At 42.1% G+C, this 14,963-nt stretch overlaps 1 protein-coding gene across 1 annotated transcript in view; it reads left to right on the top strand.

Annotated features, from left to right (window-relative positions):
- Window positions 1-14,963, top strand: part of smarca5 (SWI/SNF related, matrix associated, actin dependent regulator of chromatin, subfamily a, member 5) — a 37,776-nt gene that overhangs the window by 13,607 nt on the left and 9,206 nt on the right. Inside the window, exons 12-21 of the mRNA XM_061881184.1 lie at window positions 5,581-5,702; window positions 6,850-7,002; window positions 7,078-7,210; window positions 10,691-10,839; window positions 10,923-11,045; window positions 12,516-12,623; window positions 12,706-12,819; window positions 12,896-13,018; window positions 13,109-13,241; window positions 13,320-13,438. Coding sequence (XP_061737168.1) covers window positions 5,581-5,702; window positions 6,850-7,002; window positions 7,078-7,210; window positions 10,691-10,839; window positions 10,923-11,045; window positions 12,516-12,623; window positions 12,706-12,819; window positions 12,896-13,018; window positions 13,109-13,241; window positions 13,320-13,438 — 1,277 coding nt within the window. The remainder of the gene's footprint in view (window positions 1-5,580; window positions 5,703-6,849; window positions 7,003-7,077; window positions 7,211-10,690; window positions 10,840-10,922; window positions 11,046-12,515; window positions 12,624-12,705; window positions 12,820-12,895; window positions 13,019-13,108; window positions 13,242-13,319; window positions 13,439-14,963) is intronic.

A 14,963-nucleotide genomic window follows, 5' to 3' on the forward strand; every position in this document is an offset into this window, starting at 1 on the left:
AGTTAACAAATGTCACATACCAAGTTATATGACTCTGGGGTAAACGGTTGCAAAAAAACACAGCATTGAGAGAATAATTGTAGTAGTAATAGATAAATAAACACAATAATAATAAATATAAAAAAATAATAGAATAAAACATTTAAGAGTTTAGCATGATCAGTGAACAGCCTGGATAAAAAGGTATGTCTTTAAACTTAAAAAACAAAAACAAAACAGTCTGTGCAGTTCTTGGGCGGGGGCCATAGTGGCTTAATGCCACCCCACTGTGAGTCTGTGTTTTGGTAGTTTGTAATGATAAAAGTTTTGTTGCCAGAGGACCTCAGGATCCGCGAGGGTTGATGTGGTAAAAGCAGGTCGAAGAGATAAGGCGCAAGGCCATTAAGACATTTAAAAACTAATAAAACAGGTTTTTTTTTAAATCAACCAATGAAATGACCAGGGGAACCAATGCATCGACTTTAAGACTGGTGTAATGTTTATTGATATTGTCATTCATCCAGGTCATTGTAATATCAGGGCATTCAATCCATAGCAACTGGACTGTTGCCTTTCATCCAAGTAGGCTTGATCAGTTCATGCTCATAGACTTAAATTGGTCAGCTCGAGTCTGGTGTAATGTGCTTCATAGTCCAAACGACAAGAAATAAAAACATGCATTAGCAGCTTCGTGTTGGCCTGACAGAGAATGGGCAAACTCTGGCTATGTTCTTAGAAGGTCAAAAAATATTTCTGTAATATTTTTGGTATGTGGGATAAAAGTTAGCGCGCAGTCAAAAATCCCGCCCAGGTTTTTCGTGGATTTTGTTGCTTTAAAATATTTGAATTGTGGTAGAAGTGTCTTCCTCTGGCCTGCAGGACCTATAATTTCTAACTTTTGAGAGGAACCTTATGCTCAGCTGACAAAGAGTTTCAGAAAACTCGGTTTCACTTCATGGTCACAACCAGCAGAGGGCGCAATTGAGTTAGGCACATATATTTTGCTCACTGAACAAAGTTTATTGTTACAATGCAGAATAAACAACAATGATTGGTTTGAATCAATGGACTGAGCTTCCCAATGTGTTCTTCTGACAATTGATGTAGCATTTCATTGGTTGCTCGCCAGATTTCTTAAGTTTCCAAGAAAAACAGTAGTCGGAGTTACTTTATCTTGTTAGTGTTGAAAAGTGTGACATTTTCAGTGACGAGAATTAGTTTAAATACATTTTAATCAAGCATGTTTTTCTTTATTTTATACAGTCGCCATATTGTGTTTTTGAAGTTTGCACTCTATCACAGATTTTCTGTAAGCATATTCCACGCATTTTTGGCCTATATTAACCATTTTCCGGCGTAAAATTGGCCAAATTATCTAAAGTGATGTCGATCTCCAGCTATAAGCTATTGCTGGAGAGGAAGACTGGATATTTTGGTTGGATCGAGGAGCTTTATTCTGACATTCACTATGCAAAGTAGCGGCCGGGATGCTCGTAACTGAAATTTAAGTTCGCAGCTTGAAGCGTAACAAGAAGCTAAGGGACAGCTAATATCTCTAAATACTCCTAAATTGGGCTGCCGTTGTAATTTAAAGTTTAAAAAGACTAAATTGGTATTCAGTAATAAAAGAAAGATAGTTAGTTTATCCATAAATAATGTGAAAATTGAGTAGGTGTCCGAAATCAGATTTCTTGGGGTCATCTTAGATGAAAAGTTGACTTAAAAAGCTCATATATTGCATGTGAAAAATAAGGTATCCAAAAGCTCATTTATTTTGAACAAGGTTAAATACAATTTTCCGTATAACACAATGAAAATGTTATATTGCTCAATTATCCTACCTTTTTCAATTATTTTGCAGAAATATGGGGAAAAACATATCACAGCAACATTATGCCTTTATTTCTTTCACAGAAAAGAGAAATTCGTATTATTTTTAAAGTAGGATACAGAGCCCACACAAATCCACTCTTCATTCGTACTCTTCATTCCACTCTTATATATCTCTACCATGAACTGATTTACGTGGACTCTGACTTAAACAAGTTGAAAAACTTATTGGGGTGTTACCATTTAGTGGTCAATTGTACGGAATATGTACTGTACTGTGCAATCTACTAATACAAGTTTCAATCAATCAATTAGGGCAGGATTATTGAAACTAAAAGACATTGTAGAATTGCATACTTTAGTGATGTTCAAAGCTAGAAATAAAATTCTTCCGAAGGACTTACAAAAGTTACTTATTTTTACGTCTGAAGATGAGAAGCACAGAAGGCGAGTGCGAACAAATTTAAAACAAATGTGCTTGTCTGTTGCTGGTGGGAAAGCATGGAATTCTTTACAGAAGGACTTAAAAAGTTGCAATAATATTTTTTAATTTAACAAGGGTTACAAAAAGAGACAACTGGAATTATATCAAAGTGATTTTTGATTTTAATTGGACGTGTCATTGTGAAAATGCTTAAACGAAAATTAAAAAGTATGTTGGAGTTCGGGTGTTGGTGGAGGGAACAGTGATAAAGTCATTTAAAATAATTTGTGTTAAAAGGGGGTCAGATAAATATTAGAATATTATTCTTCCATCTGCTCTTTTCTGATCATGGAAATGTATAAGAAACAGAAAACAATGAAAGTGTCAACTGTACGTGGCTTGTGTACTGTATTTTTCGGATTATAAATCAGTTTTTTTCATAGTTTGGCCGGGGGTGCGACATATACTCCGGAGCGACTTATGTGTGAAATTATTAACACATTACCGTAAAATATCAAATAATATTATTTATCTAATTCGCGGAAGAGACGAAGAAAATGTCAGCAATCGTCACACACACGTCAGCAATCGTCACATACACGTCAACCAATAAGAATTCGGCGGGGGGTGGGGGGGGGGGGGGTAATGGCAGAAGTGCATTGTGGGTCACGGGATGCTATATGCCAGGGATGCCCATTATGTCGATCGCGAGCTACCGGTCGATTGTGGAGGGTGTGTCAGTCGATCGCAAACCAAGCATTAAAAAAATAAACCTAAAAATTTGTGATCATCAATCTTTACTACGACGTCACTTTAGTCACTTGATTGACATTCACAGCACGGCTTCTGCGATGACGCTGGCTGCTGCCAAAACATGACCGAGAGGAGGGCGAGAAATACTCTGGCGCCTTACGTGCTGTCAAAACCCTAAAGACAGACTGCACAGTTGCTGTCTTCACAATAAAAGTCCTGCTTCATCCTGCCTGCGCTAACAAAATAGGAGTCTCAGAAAGCTAGCATGCACAAATTAGCAAGTTACGGAGTTGGCCGTCAATGTATTTCTTGCAAAATGTATTAAAACGAGTATGGAAGCTGGACAAATAAGACGCCAAAAACTAACCACTTTCATGTGGTATTGGACAGAGAGGAGGACTTTTTTCTCCTCCATTCAAAAATGTGGACGTTATCATCACTACTGTCTGATTACAAACAATGCAAGTCATCAGAATCAGGTAATACACCAATTTACATTCTTGTCTTCATGAAACAAAATAAATCTATATGTGTTAAACATGTTTATGTTATCATTAAATGTCTCTTTCATAAATAATTAAATATAAATTATATATATGAATGAGGTAGATTCCTTTGACTCGGTCAATTGAAAAGTAGCTCGCCTGCAGAAAAAGTTTGGGCACGCCTGTTATATGCTACTGCCGTAGCTATTAAAATTGATCATTTCAACGTTGGCGGTAACTTATAAAAAGTGAGAAGGGCTGAACAAAAATGGCACCGAAAAGGAAATCATGTAGTGCAGATTACAAGCTGGACATAGTGAAATATGCAGCAGAAAAGGACAAGAGGAAGCGGCGCATACCTTTGGAGTTGGCAGAGTTGTTTAGAAGCCACATCCAGGAAGAAGATTTCATGGGATTTATGGATTAGGAGTGAGAGATAGTTTGGTAAAGGTATAGCATGTTCTATATGTTATAGTTATTTGAATGACTCTTACCATAATATGTTAGGTTAACATAGCAGTTGCTTATTTATGCCTCATATAACCTACACTTATTCAGCCTGTTGTTCACTATTCTTTATTTATTTTAAATTGCCTTTCAAATGTCTATTCTGTGTGTTGGGTTTTATCAAATAAATTTCCCCCAAAAATGCGACTTATACTCCAGTGCGACTTATATATGTTTTTTTTTCATTCTTTATTATGCACTTTCGGCCGGTGCGACGTATATATACTCCGGAGAGATTTATAATCCGAAAAATACAGTATATGCATTTTCTTGAAGGGAATTAAAAGAAATGAAGATGAAATGAACGTTTTTAATGCTAAGAACATTCACTCTTTTCTGCTCTGAAATAGTGTTTTAAAGGCCTACTGAAATTATATTTTTTTATTCAAACGGGGTAAGCAGGTCCATTCTATGTGTCATACTTGATCCTTTCGCCATATTGCCATATTTTGGCTGAAAGGATTTATTAGAGAACATCGACGATAAAGTTCGCAACTTTTGGTCGCCAATAAAAAAGCCTTGCCTGTACCGGAAGTAGCAGATGATGTGCGCGTGACGTCACGAGTTGTGGAGCTCCTCACATCTGAACATTGTTTATAATGTGAGCCTCCAGCAGCAAGAGCGATTCGGACCGGGAAAGCGACAATTTCCCCATTAATTTGAGCGAGGATGAAAGATTCGTGGATGAGGAAATTTAGAGTGACAAACTAGAAAAAAAAAAAAAGGCAATTGCATTGGAAGCTATTCAGATGTTTTTAGACACATTTACTAGGATAATTCTGGGAAATCCCTTATCTTTCTATTGTCTTGCTAGTGTTTTAGTGAGTTAAATAGTACCTGATAGCCGGAGGGGTGTGTCCACGGGTGTGTTGACGCCAGTCTCAGAGGGTAGTCACGGCAGCTGCAGCACAACAGAAGCTAAGTTGATCTCCAGTATGGGGCGACTTATTTCCACAATTTTCTCACCGAAACCTGCCGGTCGACATGTAGTCGGGATCCATGTCCGCTTGACCGCTCTGATCCATGGTAAAGCTTCACCTCTGGGAATTTTAAACAAGGAAACACCGTGTGTTTGTGTGGCTAAAGGCTAAAAGCTTCCCACCTGCACCTTTCTACTTTGACTTCTCCATGACTAATGGAACGAATTGCAAAAGATTCAGCAACACAGAAGTCCAAAATACTGTGTAATTATGCGATGAAAATAGACGACTTTTAGCTGTGTGTGGTGCTGGACTAAAATGTCCCCTCCAACCAATAACGTCACAAACACGCGTCATCATACGCATCATCATTCCGCAACGTTTTCAACAGGAAACTGCGAGAAATATAAAATTGCAATTTAGTAAACTAAAGCGGCCGTATTGGCATGTGTTGCAATGTTAATATTACATCATTGTTATATAAACTATCAGACTGCGTGGTTTCAGGAATGCCTTTAAGCATTTATTTGGCCAATCATGACATTTGTTTTTCTACAATTTTCCATTCTTAGTGTTTATAAATCCGTGTCGATTGAAGATTTTGCTCAACCATCGCACATAAAGTGTTGGCGTTTTGGAAACATCTTAAAATACTTTGATTTACGCCACTTTTTTCTTCCAGGCTCCCGCGTGCTCATCTTCAGCCAGATGACCAGGGTTTTGGACATCTTGGAGGACTACTGCATGTGGAGGAACTACGGCTACTGTCGCCTAGACGGTCAGACACCACACGAGGAGAGACAGGTGCCAAATAATTGTACTGTCCACAGATAAAGGCCTACTGAAATGAGATGTTCTTATTTAAACGGGGTTAGCAGGTCCATTCTATGTGTCATACCTGATCATTTCGCGATATTGCCATATTTTTGCTGAAAGGATTTAGTAGAGAACATAGACGATAAAGTTTGCAATTTTTAGTCGCTAGTAAAAAAGCCTTGCCTTTACCGGAAGTAGCAGACGATGTGCGCGTGACATCACGGGTTGTAGGGCTTCTCACATCCTCACATTGTTTACAACCATAGCCTCAAGCAGCAAGAGCTATTCGGACCGAGAAAGCGACAATTTCCCATTTAATTTGAGCGAGGATGAAAGATTCGTAGATGAGGAAAGTTAGAGTGAAGCACAAAAAAAAAAAAGCGACGGCTCCGGGCGGCAGCAGTGTGAGCGTTTCAGATGTAATTAGACACATTTACTAGGATAATTCTGGAAAATCCATTATCTGCTTATTGTGTTAATAGTATTTTAGTGAGATTCTAAAGCCAAGATCACAGCTGCCTTTTTGACAGCTACAGGAGGAGGTCCCGTAATCCACTGAAGTGTCCGGTAAGAGCCGACTTAATATCACAAATTTCCCATTCAAAAACTTGCTGGTTGACGTAGAGAAACATGTTCGCTTGACCGCTCTGTGTTAGAGCTTCACAACAAAGAAACACCGGCTGTGTTTCGCTGCTAAAGGCAGCTGCAATCCGCCACTTTCCACCAACAGCATTCCTCTTTATAGTCTCCATTATTAATTGAACAGCTTGCAAAAGATTCAGCAACACAGATTCCCAAATTACTGTGTAATTATGCGATGAAAAGAGACTACTTTTAGCTGTGTGTGGTGCTGGGCTAATATGTCCGCTACAACCCGAGACGCCACGCCCACGCGTCATCTTATGCGTCATCATTCCGTGACGTTTTCTACAAAAAACTCAGCGGGAAATTTAAAATTGTAATTTAGTACACTAAATCGGCGGTATTGGCATGTGTTGCAATGTTAATATTTCATCATTGATATATAAACTATCAGACTGCGTGGTGGGTAGTAGTGGCTTTCGGTAGGCCTTTACAGAAGCAAAACCAAAATGAGTTGTGATCATAACACAAAGCCTTTTGTCACATGTTTCAGATCTCCATCAATGCGTACAACGAGCCCAATAGCAGTAAGTTCATCTTCATGCTGAGCACCAGAGCCGGCGGCCTCGGTATCAATCTGGCCACCGCCGATGTCGTCATCCTCTACGACTCAGACTGGAACCCCCAAGTCGACCTTCAGGCTATGGTCCGCACTCATAATTGCTTCAAAAACGGGACTTCAGGAGCTGCATCTGACGTATTTGTTGTTGTTCCCTGACAGGATCGAGCGCACAGGATCGGTCAGCTGAAGCAGGTACGCGTCTTCCGCTTCATCACGGAGAACACCGTAGAGGAGAGGATCGTGGAGAGGGCCGAGATGAAGCTGCGCTTGGACTCCATCGTCATCCAGCAAGGTGAGCGCCATACTGAGAGCAAACAATCTGAATCAGCTCTAAGGGTGATTTATCCACCCATTTATGAGTTGGTACACTGCTTGCTGGTTCATAGAAGATTTTTTAAAGTGGTTTCAATATTACGCTGTACCTGTCAGGCTATAATGTTTTACATTTTATAGGAAATCTTTGATTTGCACTGGGTGGTAATAAAAACTGCTTTTTCAGGCAATGTTTTAAGTGGCTGTGGGTGGTCCCTGGCACATGTTGTTGGAAGATATTTTGTCCTACATATTATTGCCGATAAACAATGTTAATGTTAGCATTGTTTATCAATCAATCAATGTTTACGTATATAGTCTTAAATCACGAGTGTCTCAAAGGGTTGCACAAGCCACACCGACATCCTCGCCTCAGATCCCACATCGGGGCAAGGAAAAACTCAACCCAATGGGACAATGAGAAACCTTGGAGGGGATCTCAGATGTGGGGACACCCCCCCTGGGCGACCGATGCAATGGACATCGAGTGGATCTAGCATAATATTGTGAGAGTCCAGTCCATAGTGGATCTAACATAATAGTGTGAGACTCCAGTCCATAGTGGATCTAACATAATAGTGTGAGAGTCCAGTCCATAGTGGATCTAACATAATAGTGTGAGAGTCCAGTCCATAGTGGATCTAACATAATAGTGAGAGAGTCCAGTCCATAGTGGATCTAACATAATAGTGTGAGAGTCCAGTCCATAGTGGATCTAACATAATAGTGTGAGAGTCCAGTCCATAGTGGATCTAACATAATAGTGTGAGACTCCAGTCCATAGTGGATCTAACATAATAGTGTGAGAGTCCAGTCCATAGTGGATCTAACATAATAGTGTGAGAGTCCAGTCCATAGTGGATCTAACATAATAGAGTGAGAGTCCAGTCCATAGTGGATCTAACATAATAGTGAGATATTCCAGTCCATAGTGGATCTAACATAATAGTGTGAGTACAGTCCATAGTGGATCTTACATAATAGTGAGAGTCCAGTCCATAGTGGATCTAACATAATAGTGTGAGTCCAGTCCATAGTGGATCTTACATAACAGTGAGTCCAGTCCATAGTGGATCTTACATAATAGTGAGAGTCCAGTCCATAGTGGATCTAACATAACAGTGAGAGAATCGAGTCCATAGTGGATCCAGCATAATATTGTGAGAGTCCAGTCCATAGTGGATATAACATAATAGTGAGAGTCCAGTCCATAGTGGATCCAGCATAATATTGTGAGAGTCCAGTCCATAGTGGATCTAACTTAATAGTGAGAGTCCAGTCCATAGTGGATCTAACATAATAGTGAGAGTCCCGTCCATAATGGATCTAACATAATAGTGAGAGTCCAGTCCATAGTGGATCCAACATAATAGTGAGAGTCCAGTCCATAGTGGATCCAACATAACAGTGAGAGTCCAGTCCATAGTGGATCTAGAATAATATTGTGAGGGTCCAGTCCATAGTGGATCCAACATAATAGTGAGAGTCCAGTCCATAGTGGATCTAACAAAATAGTGAGAGTCCAGTCCATAGTGGATCTAACATAATAGTGAGAGTCCAGTCCATAGTGGATACAGCATAGTATTGTGAGAGTCCAGTCCATAGTGGGTCCAGCAGGAGACCATCCCAAGTGGAGACAGGTCAGCAGCGTAGAGACCTGATCTTCCATCCATCAATTTTCTACCGCTTGTCCCTTTTAGGGTCGCTGGAGCCTATCTCAGCTGTATTCGGGCAGCAGGCGGGGTACACCCTGAAAAATTCGCCACCTCATCACAGGGCCAACACAGATAGACAACAAAAACAATTTGTGTGACCATTGCGACGCTATTTACGAATAATTAGAAAAATAGGCCAATTTAATGGGTATATACCCTTTTAACAAAAAGGGTTTGTACGAAAATACACAATTATCTCCTCTTGTAGCTCAACCCATACATTCACATAGCTCGGTACTTAACGTCTCATTTTGTTCACACACTGGTTACAAAGTTTTACGTCCAATGTTTGGACGTAAGCAAGCAAACTTTTTTTATGTTAGCTTTTTTGCTACTTTCTATGTCTCCACAAACAAATACTGCATTCAATACCTGCTCAGTGGCCTTGTGAGTTAGCATGTCCGCCCTCAGATAGGTAGGTCGTGAGTTCAATCCCCGGCCGAGTCATGCCAAAGACTAAAATTGGGACCCATTACCTCCCTGAGGCATCAAGGGTTGGAATTGGGGGTTAAATTACCAAAAGTGATTCCCGGGTGCGGCCACTGCTGCTGCTCACTGCTCCCCTCACCTCCCAGGTGGTAAACAAGGGGATGGGTAAAATGCACAGGACAAATTTCACCACACCTAGTGTGTGTGTGTGACAATCATTGCTACTTGAACTTTTTAACTTGGTATTTATTTTTACCCAGTCATGTGCTAGCTTCTTAACGTTAGCATGCTAGTATAGCAGGTTTTCCAGCTAATATTGAACTTTTGTCTCTAATTCCGCAGCCATAAACCTTAAGTCGTTTAAATTGGAATGTGACCTTTGTCAATTGTTAGCATGTTAACTTTTGCATGCTAGCACGCGAACATTTAAGTGCTAACTTGTTTTGCAAATTTTACACTCTTTTTCTCCAATTCCGCAGCCACGGTGTTCTTGGGATGCAACTCAGCATTCTTCTTCCTCCAAACACGACAAGTTGAGTTTATACCAAAATGGATACATTGATGATACAGCAGAGGATTGGGAGAATGTCATGTGGTCAGATGAAACCAAAATAGAACTTTTTGGTATAAACTCAACTCGTCGTGTTTGGAGGAAGAAGAATGCTGAGTTGCATCCCAAGAACACTACACCTACTGTGAAGCATGGGGGTGGAAACATCATGCTTTGGGGCTGTTTTTCTGCTAAGGGGACAGGACGATTGATCCGTGTTAAGGAAAGAATGAATGGGGCCATGTATCGTGAGATTTTGAGCCAAAACCTCCTTCCATCAGTGAGAGCTTTGAATGGTTGACCAAATACTTATTTTCCTCCATAATTTACAAATAATTTCTTTAAAATTCCTACAATGTGAATTCCTGGATGTTTTTTTCACATTCTGTGCCTCACAGTTGGAGTGTACCTATGATGAAAATTACAGACCTCTGTCATCATTTTAAGTGGGAGAACTTGCACAATCGCTGGCTGACTAAATACTTTTTTGCCCCACTGTACATACATACATACATACATACATACATACATTCATTCATTCGACCACGCACAACCCAACAGTAGTCTACCCCACATGAGGCATTAGAGATAGGTGGTTAATAGGTATGATTTCAGTTTATTTTTGAAATTGGAGAATGAATACAGCATCCTGAGGTTATCATCCTTAATCCTTTCATGAATTTACTTATCGGTCCAGGCCTACTGTCGGGCACTACATGCTTTATTCCAGATGAAGCACACATTCAAGTTGTATAAATCTGGACAGGCCGACTTGTGGATCCGAGCGCCAACAAGCTGGGCAAAGACGAGATGCTGTCCATCATCCGTCATGGCGCCACGCACGTGTTTGCCTCCAAGGAGAGCGAGATAACGGACGACGACATCGACGCCATCCTGGAGAGGGGAGAGAGAAAGGTGAGTCTGCATGGGCCGCACAATGATTCCGTGAACAAACAAGGCGCCATTTTTAATGGCGCTGCCTGCTCACTGCCCACCAGACGATGGAGATGAAGGAGAAGCTGTCTTCCCTGGGAGAGAGTTCTTTGAGGAACTTCACAATGGACACGGAGAACAGCAGCGTGTACACCTTCGAGGGAGAAGACTACAGAGAGAAGAAGAAGGTAAGATAGGATGGTTCATGTCAGGTTCGCACACTGATGACATCTATTAAACAGTCAAAGAAGCAAGGAATTAAACTGAGACAGAATTCAATTTAGCTCAATTGAGGATGTAGATTCCTAAGAAGCCCTAGCTCGACGTTCCTCTACTTTCTCCTGCTCCGCTTGCTGCGGCAACAACAAGAACTCCAGACGCTCCTCTTCGTTTTGTATAGTTTACTTGTGAACTTAAACCTTCAAAAACGTAAAACAATAATGATGTAGGAACAAATGAATGGCAAAATAAAGTGAGGTTTGTTACAGTAAGAACGCGTTAGAAAAAGTAAGAGTGAGGTCTAAAAACTGTGTGGCTGAATTCCACCGCACCTGACTGGCATTACCCATAACACCTTGCGTCCAAAACCCTCTTACCACACAGATCCTTCTGCTATATATGCAATTAAAACAGTTACGTCATCATATTTTTTAGACAAATATAATAATGACGAATAAAGTGTACCTTATAATTATTCTAAGAAAGCAAATAAAGTAAATAGTTCCATTTTGGCTGAATAAGCATAACGCACCTTCCTTAAAATGTAAATTAACTTAAAAAGCATTAAGGCTCTCAGAGGAGAAACGTCTACAATGGCTACAACTCTTTGTACAGTCTCCCACCACGCTGACGAAAGATTGTACCACTCTTTTATTTCGACTTCCCCTGATTACATGGCAACAGCTGTTTCTAAAGGAAGGGGGGTCATAGACAGCCGTCACCTTAGGTTACAAGTCGCCTTTGGTTACAAAACAGTTCAAAGAAAAGGTGCCTGGGGGGGGGGGTTCAGGTCCTGCTTTCCCTCCGCTTTGTAGATCTCATGTCAAGATAAAATATTCCTGTGGATTACAATACAGCAAAGAAACGGACACCTTCATGTCGCTTCCCATCATACACAGTGGAGTTTTACAAGCCTTTTGATTGGTAAGATAGAAGACAGCTTTTGTCTGCTCGCCGGGAACTCACTGAAACACAGTTTTGTGATAACTTAGATACAATTATTCTGGTTTGCATGTTCTCCCCGTGACTGCGTGGGTTCCCTCCGGGTAGTCCGGCTTCCTCCCACGTCCAAAGACATGCACCTGGGGATAGGCCCCTCCCACCTCCAAAGACATGCACCTGGGGCTAGGCCCCTCCCACCTCCAAAGACATGCACCTGGGGATAGGTTGATTGGCAACACTAAATTGGCCCTAGTGTGTGAATGTGAGTGTGAATGTTGTCTGTCTATCTGTGTTGGCCCTGCGATGAGATGGCGACTTGTCCAGGGTGTACACTGCCTTCCGCCTGATTGTAGCTGAGATAGGCGCCAGCGCCCCCTGCTACCCCAAAGGGAATAAGCGGTAGAAAAAGGATGGATGGATGGACAAATATTCTGACAGATCATTCTTACAATATGAAAAAATTCCCCTTAAGCTACTGCTCCTCGTCCTCCCTCCAGGTCATTACCAACTGGATTGAGCCCCCCAAGAGAGAAAGGAAGGCAAACTACGCTGTGGACGCCTACTTCAGGGAAGCCCTCCGAGTCAGTGAGCCCAAAGCCCCCAAGGTAGGAGCCTACAGATCACCAGACTACCTGGTAGTAACCTACCTTTTATTGTGTTTAACCTTGATTGGTCTACACCCTCCAGGCTCCTCGTCCACCCAAGCAGCCAAACGTCCAAGACTTCCAGTTCTTCCCGCCGCGTCTCTTTGAGCTCCTTGAGAAAGAAATCCTCTTCTATAGAAAGACCATCGGCTACAAGGTAATGTGTCCCTGCCGTCTGGGGACGTCCTCTTGAAGTTGGGAAGTGTTTTGTTAATGTCGGCGTGTCTGTTCAGGTGCCCCGCAATCCTGAAATGCCCAACTCAGCCCAGGTCCAGAAGGAGGAGCAGGGCAAGATCGATGAAGCAGAAGCTCTGAGCGAGGAGGAGCTGGAGGAGAAGGAGAACCTCCTGCAGCAGGTATCCTGCTCTCACCCTGTTTAGCCACACACCAACACCACCTTATTGTGTCTTGACTTTTTATTTTTTACCCCTCATCCTCCATGGCAGGGATTTACCATTTGGAACAAACGCGACTTCAACCAGTTCATCAAAGCTAACGAGAAGTGGGGACGAGATGACATTGAGAACATCGCCAGGGAGGTGGAAGGCAAAACTCCAGAGGAAGTGATGGAGTATTCTGGTAATGCTCCACCCCTGACCTATTAACTCGTAAAACATCCGTTTCTGTGATCTGTTCATTACTGTGCGTGTTCCTCAGCTGTGTTCTGGGAGCGCTGCAACGAGCTCCAGGACATTGAGAAGATCATGGCCCAGATAGAGCGAGGAGAGGCAAGAATCCAGAGAAGGATCAGCATCAAAAAGGCTTTGGACTCTAAGGTGGGTTCGCAAGTGGAAGCACATGCATCCCCCTGATGATTTGTACAATATCTTACAAACGTATACTATCTACAGGTAATACACGGCACTCCCAAAAAAAATTTAATTCAAGTCAGCACTTCAACTTCAAATGTTAAACTAATATATGATAAAAGCTCATTACATGCCATCATCACGGTGGCAGAGGGGTTAGTGCATCTGCCTCACAATACGAAGTTCCTGCCGTCCTGGGTTCAAATCCAGGCTCGGGATCTTTCTGTGTGGAGTTTGCATGTTCTCCCCGTGAATGCGTGGGTTCCCTCCGGGTACTCCGGCTTCCTCCCACTTCCAAAGACATGCACCTGGGGATAGGTTGATTTGCAACACTAAATTGGCCCTAGTGTGTGAATGTGAGTGTGAATGTTGTCTGTCTATCTGTGTTGGCCCTGCGATGAGGTGGCGACTTGTCCAGGGTGTACCCTGCCTTCCGCCCGATTGTAGCTGAGATAGGCGCCAGCGCCCCCCGCGACCCCGAAAGGGAATAAGCGGTAGAAAATGGATGGAAAAATAAAAATGGATACATGCAAAGTGAGATATGTCAAGCCTTTGTTATGATTTTGATCAACCTGCTCAGTGGCCTTGTGGTTAAAGGGTCCCGAGATCGGTGAGTTCAAACCCCAGCCCAGTCATATTAAAGACTATAAAAATGGGAGCCATTCCCTCCCTGCTTGGCACTCAGCATCAGGGGTTGGAATTGGGGGTTAGTTAAATCACTTCAAATGATTCCCGGCCGCGGCAACCGCTCAAGCTCACTGCTCCCCTCAGCTCCCTGGGGGTGAACAAGGGATGGGTCAAATGCAGGGGACAAATTTCACCACTTCTACTGTGTGTGTGACAATCATTGGTACTTTAACTTAGGGCTGGGCAATATACGCGATATATCGCAGGTTTGTCTCTGTGCGATATAGAAAATGACGATATCATAGTATTCGAGTATACGTTCTCACGCAGTTGTTTTTTGCTGCGGGCATTACACTACAGGCTCTTCTTACTCCTTGTCTCCTTCTCAGACAGCAAGCGCGCAAACTTACATACGTCACATACTGTCACCTCATACGTCACATACTGTCACGTCATACGTCACATACTGTCACGTCATACGTCACATACTGTCACCTTATACGTCACATACTGTCACCTCATACGTCACATACTGTCACCTCATACGTCACATACTGTCACGTCATACGTCACATACTGTCACGTCATACGTCACATACTGTCACCTTATACGTCACATACTGTCACCTCATACGTCACATACTGTCACCTCACACGTCACATACTGTCACGTCATACGTCACATACTGTCACGTCATACGTCACGTCATACGTCACGTCATACGTCACATACTGTCACCTCATACGTCACATACTGTCACCTCATACGTCACGTCATACGTCACGTCATACGTCACGTCATACGTCACGTCATACGTCACATACTGTCACCTCATACCTCTCATACTGTCACCTCATACGTCAC

The sequence above is a fragment of the Nerophis ophidion genome, linkage group LG20 (genome assembly GCF_033978795.1).
Source record: "Nerophis ophidion isolate RoL-2023_Sa linkage group LG20, RoL_Noph_v1.0, whole genome shotgun sequence".
In the NCBI taxonomy this organism is placed as follows: Eukaryota; Metazoa; Chordata; class Actinopteri; order Syngnathiformes; family Syngnathidae; genus Nerophis; species Nerophis ophidion.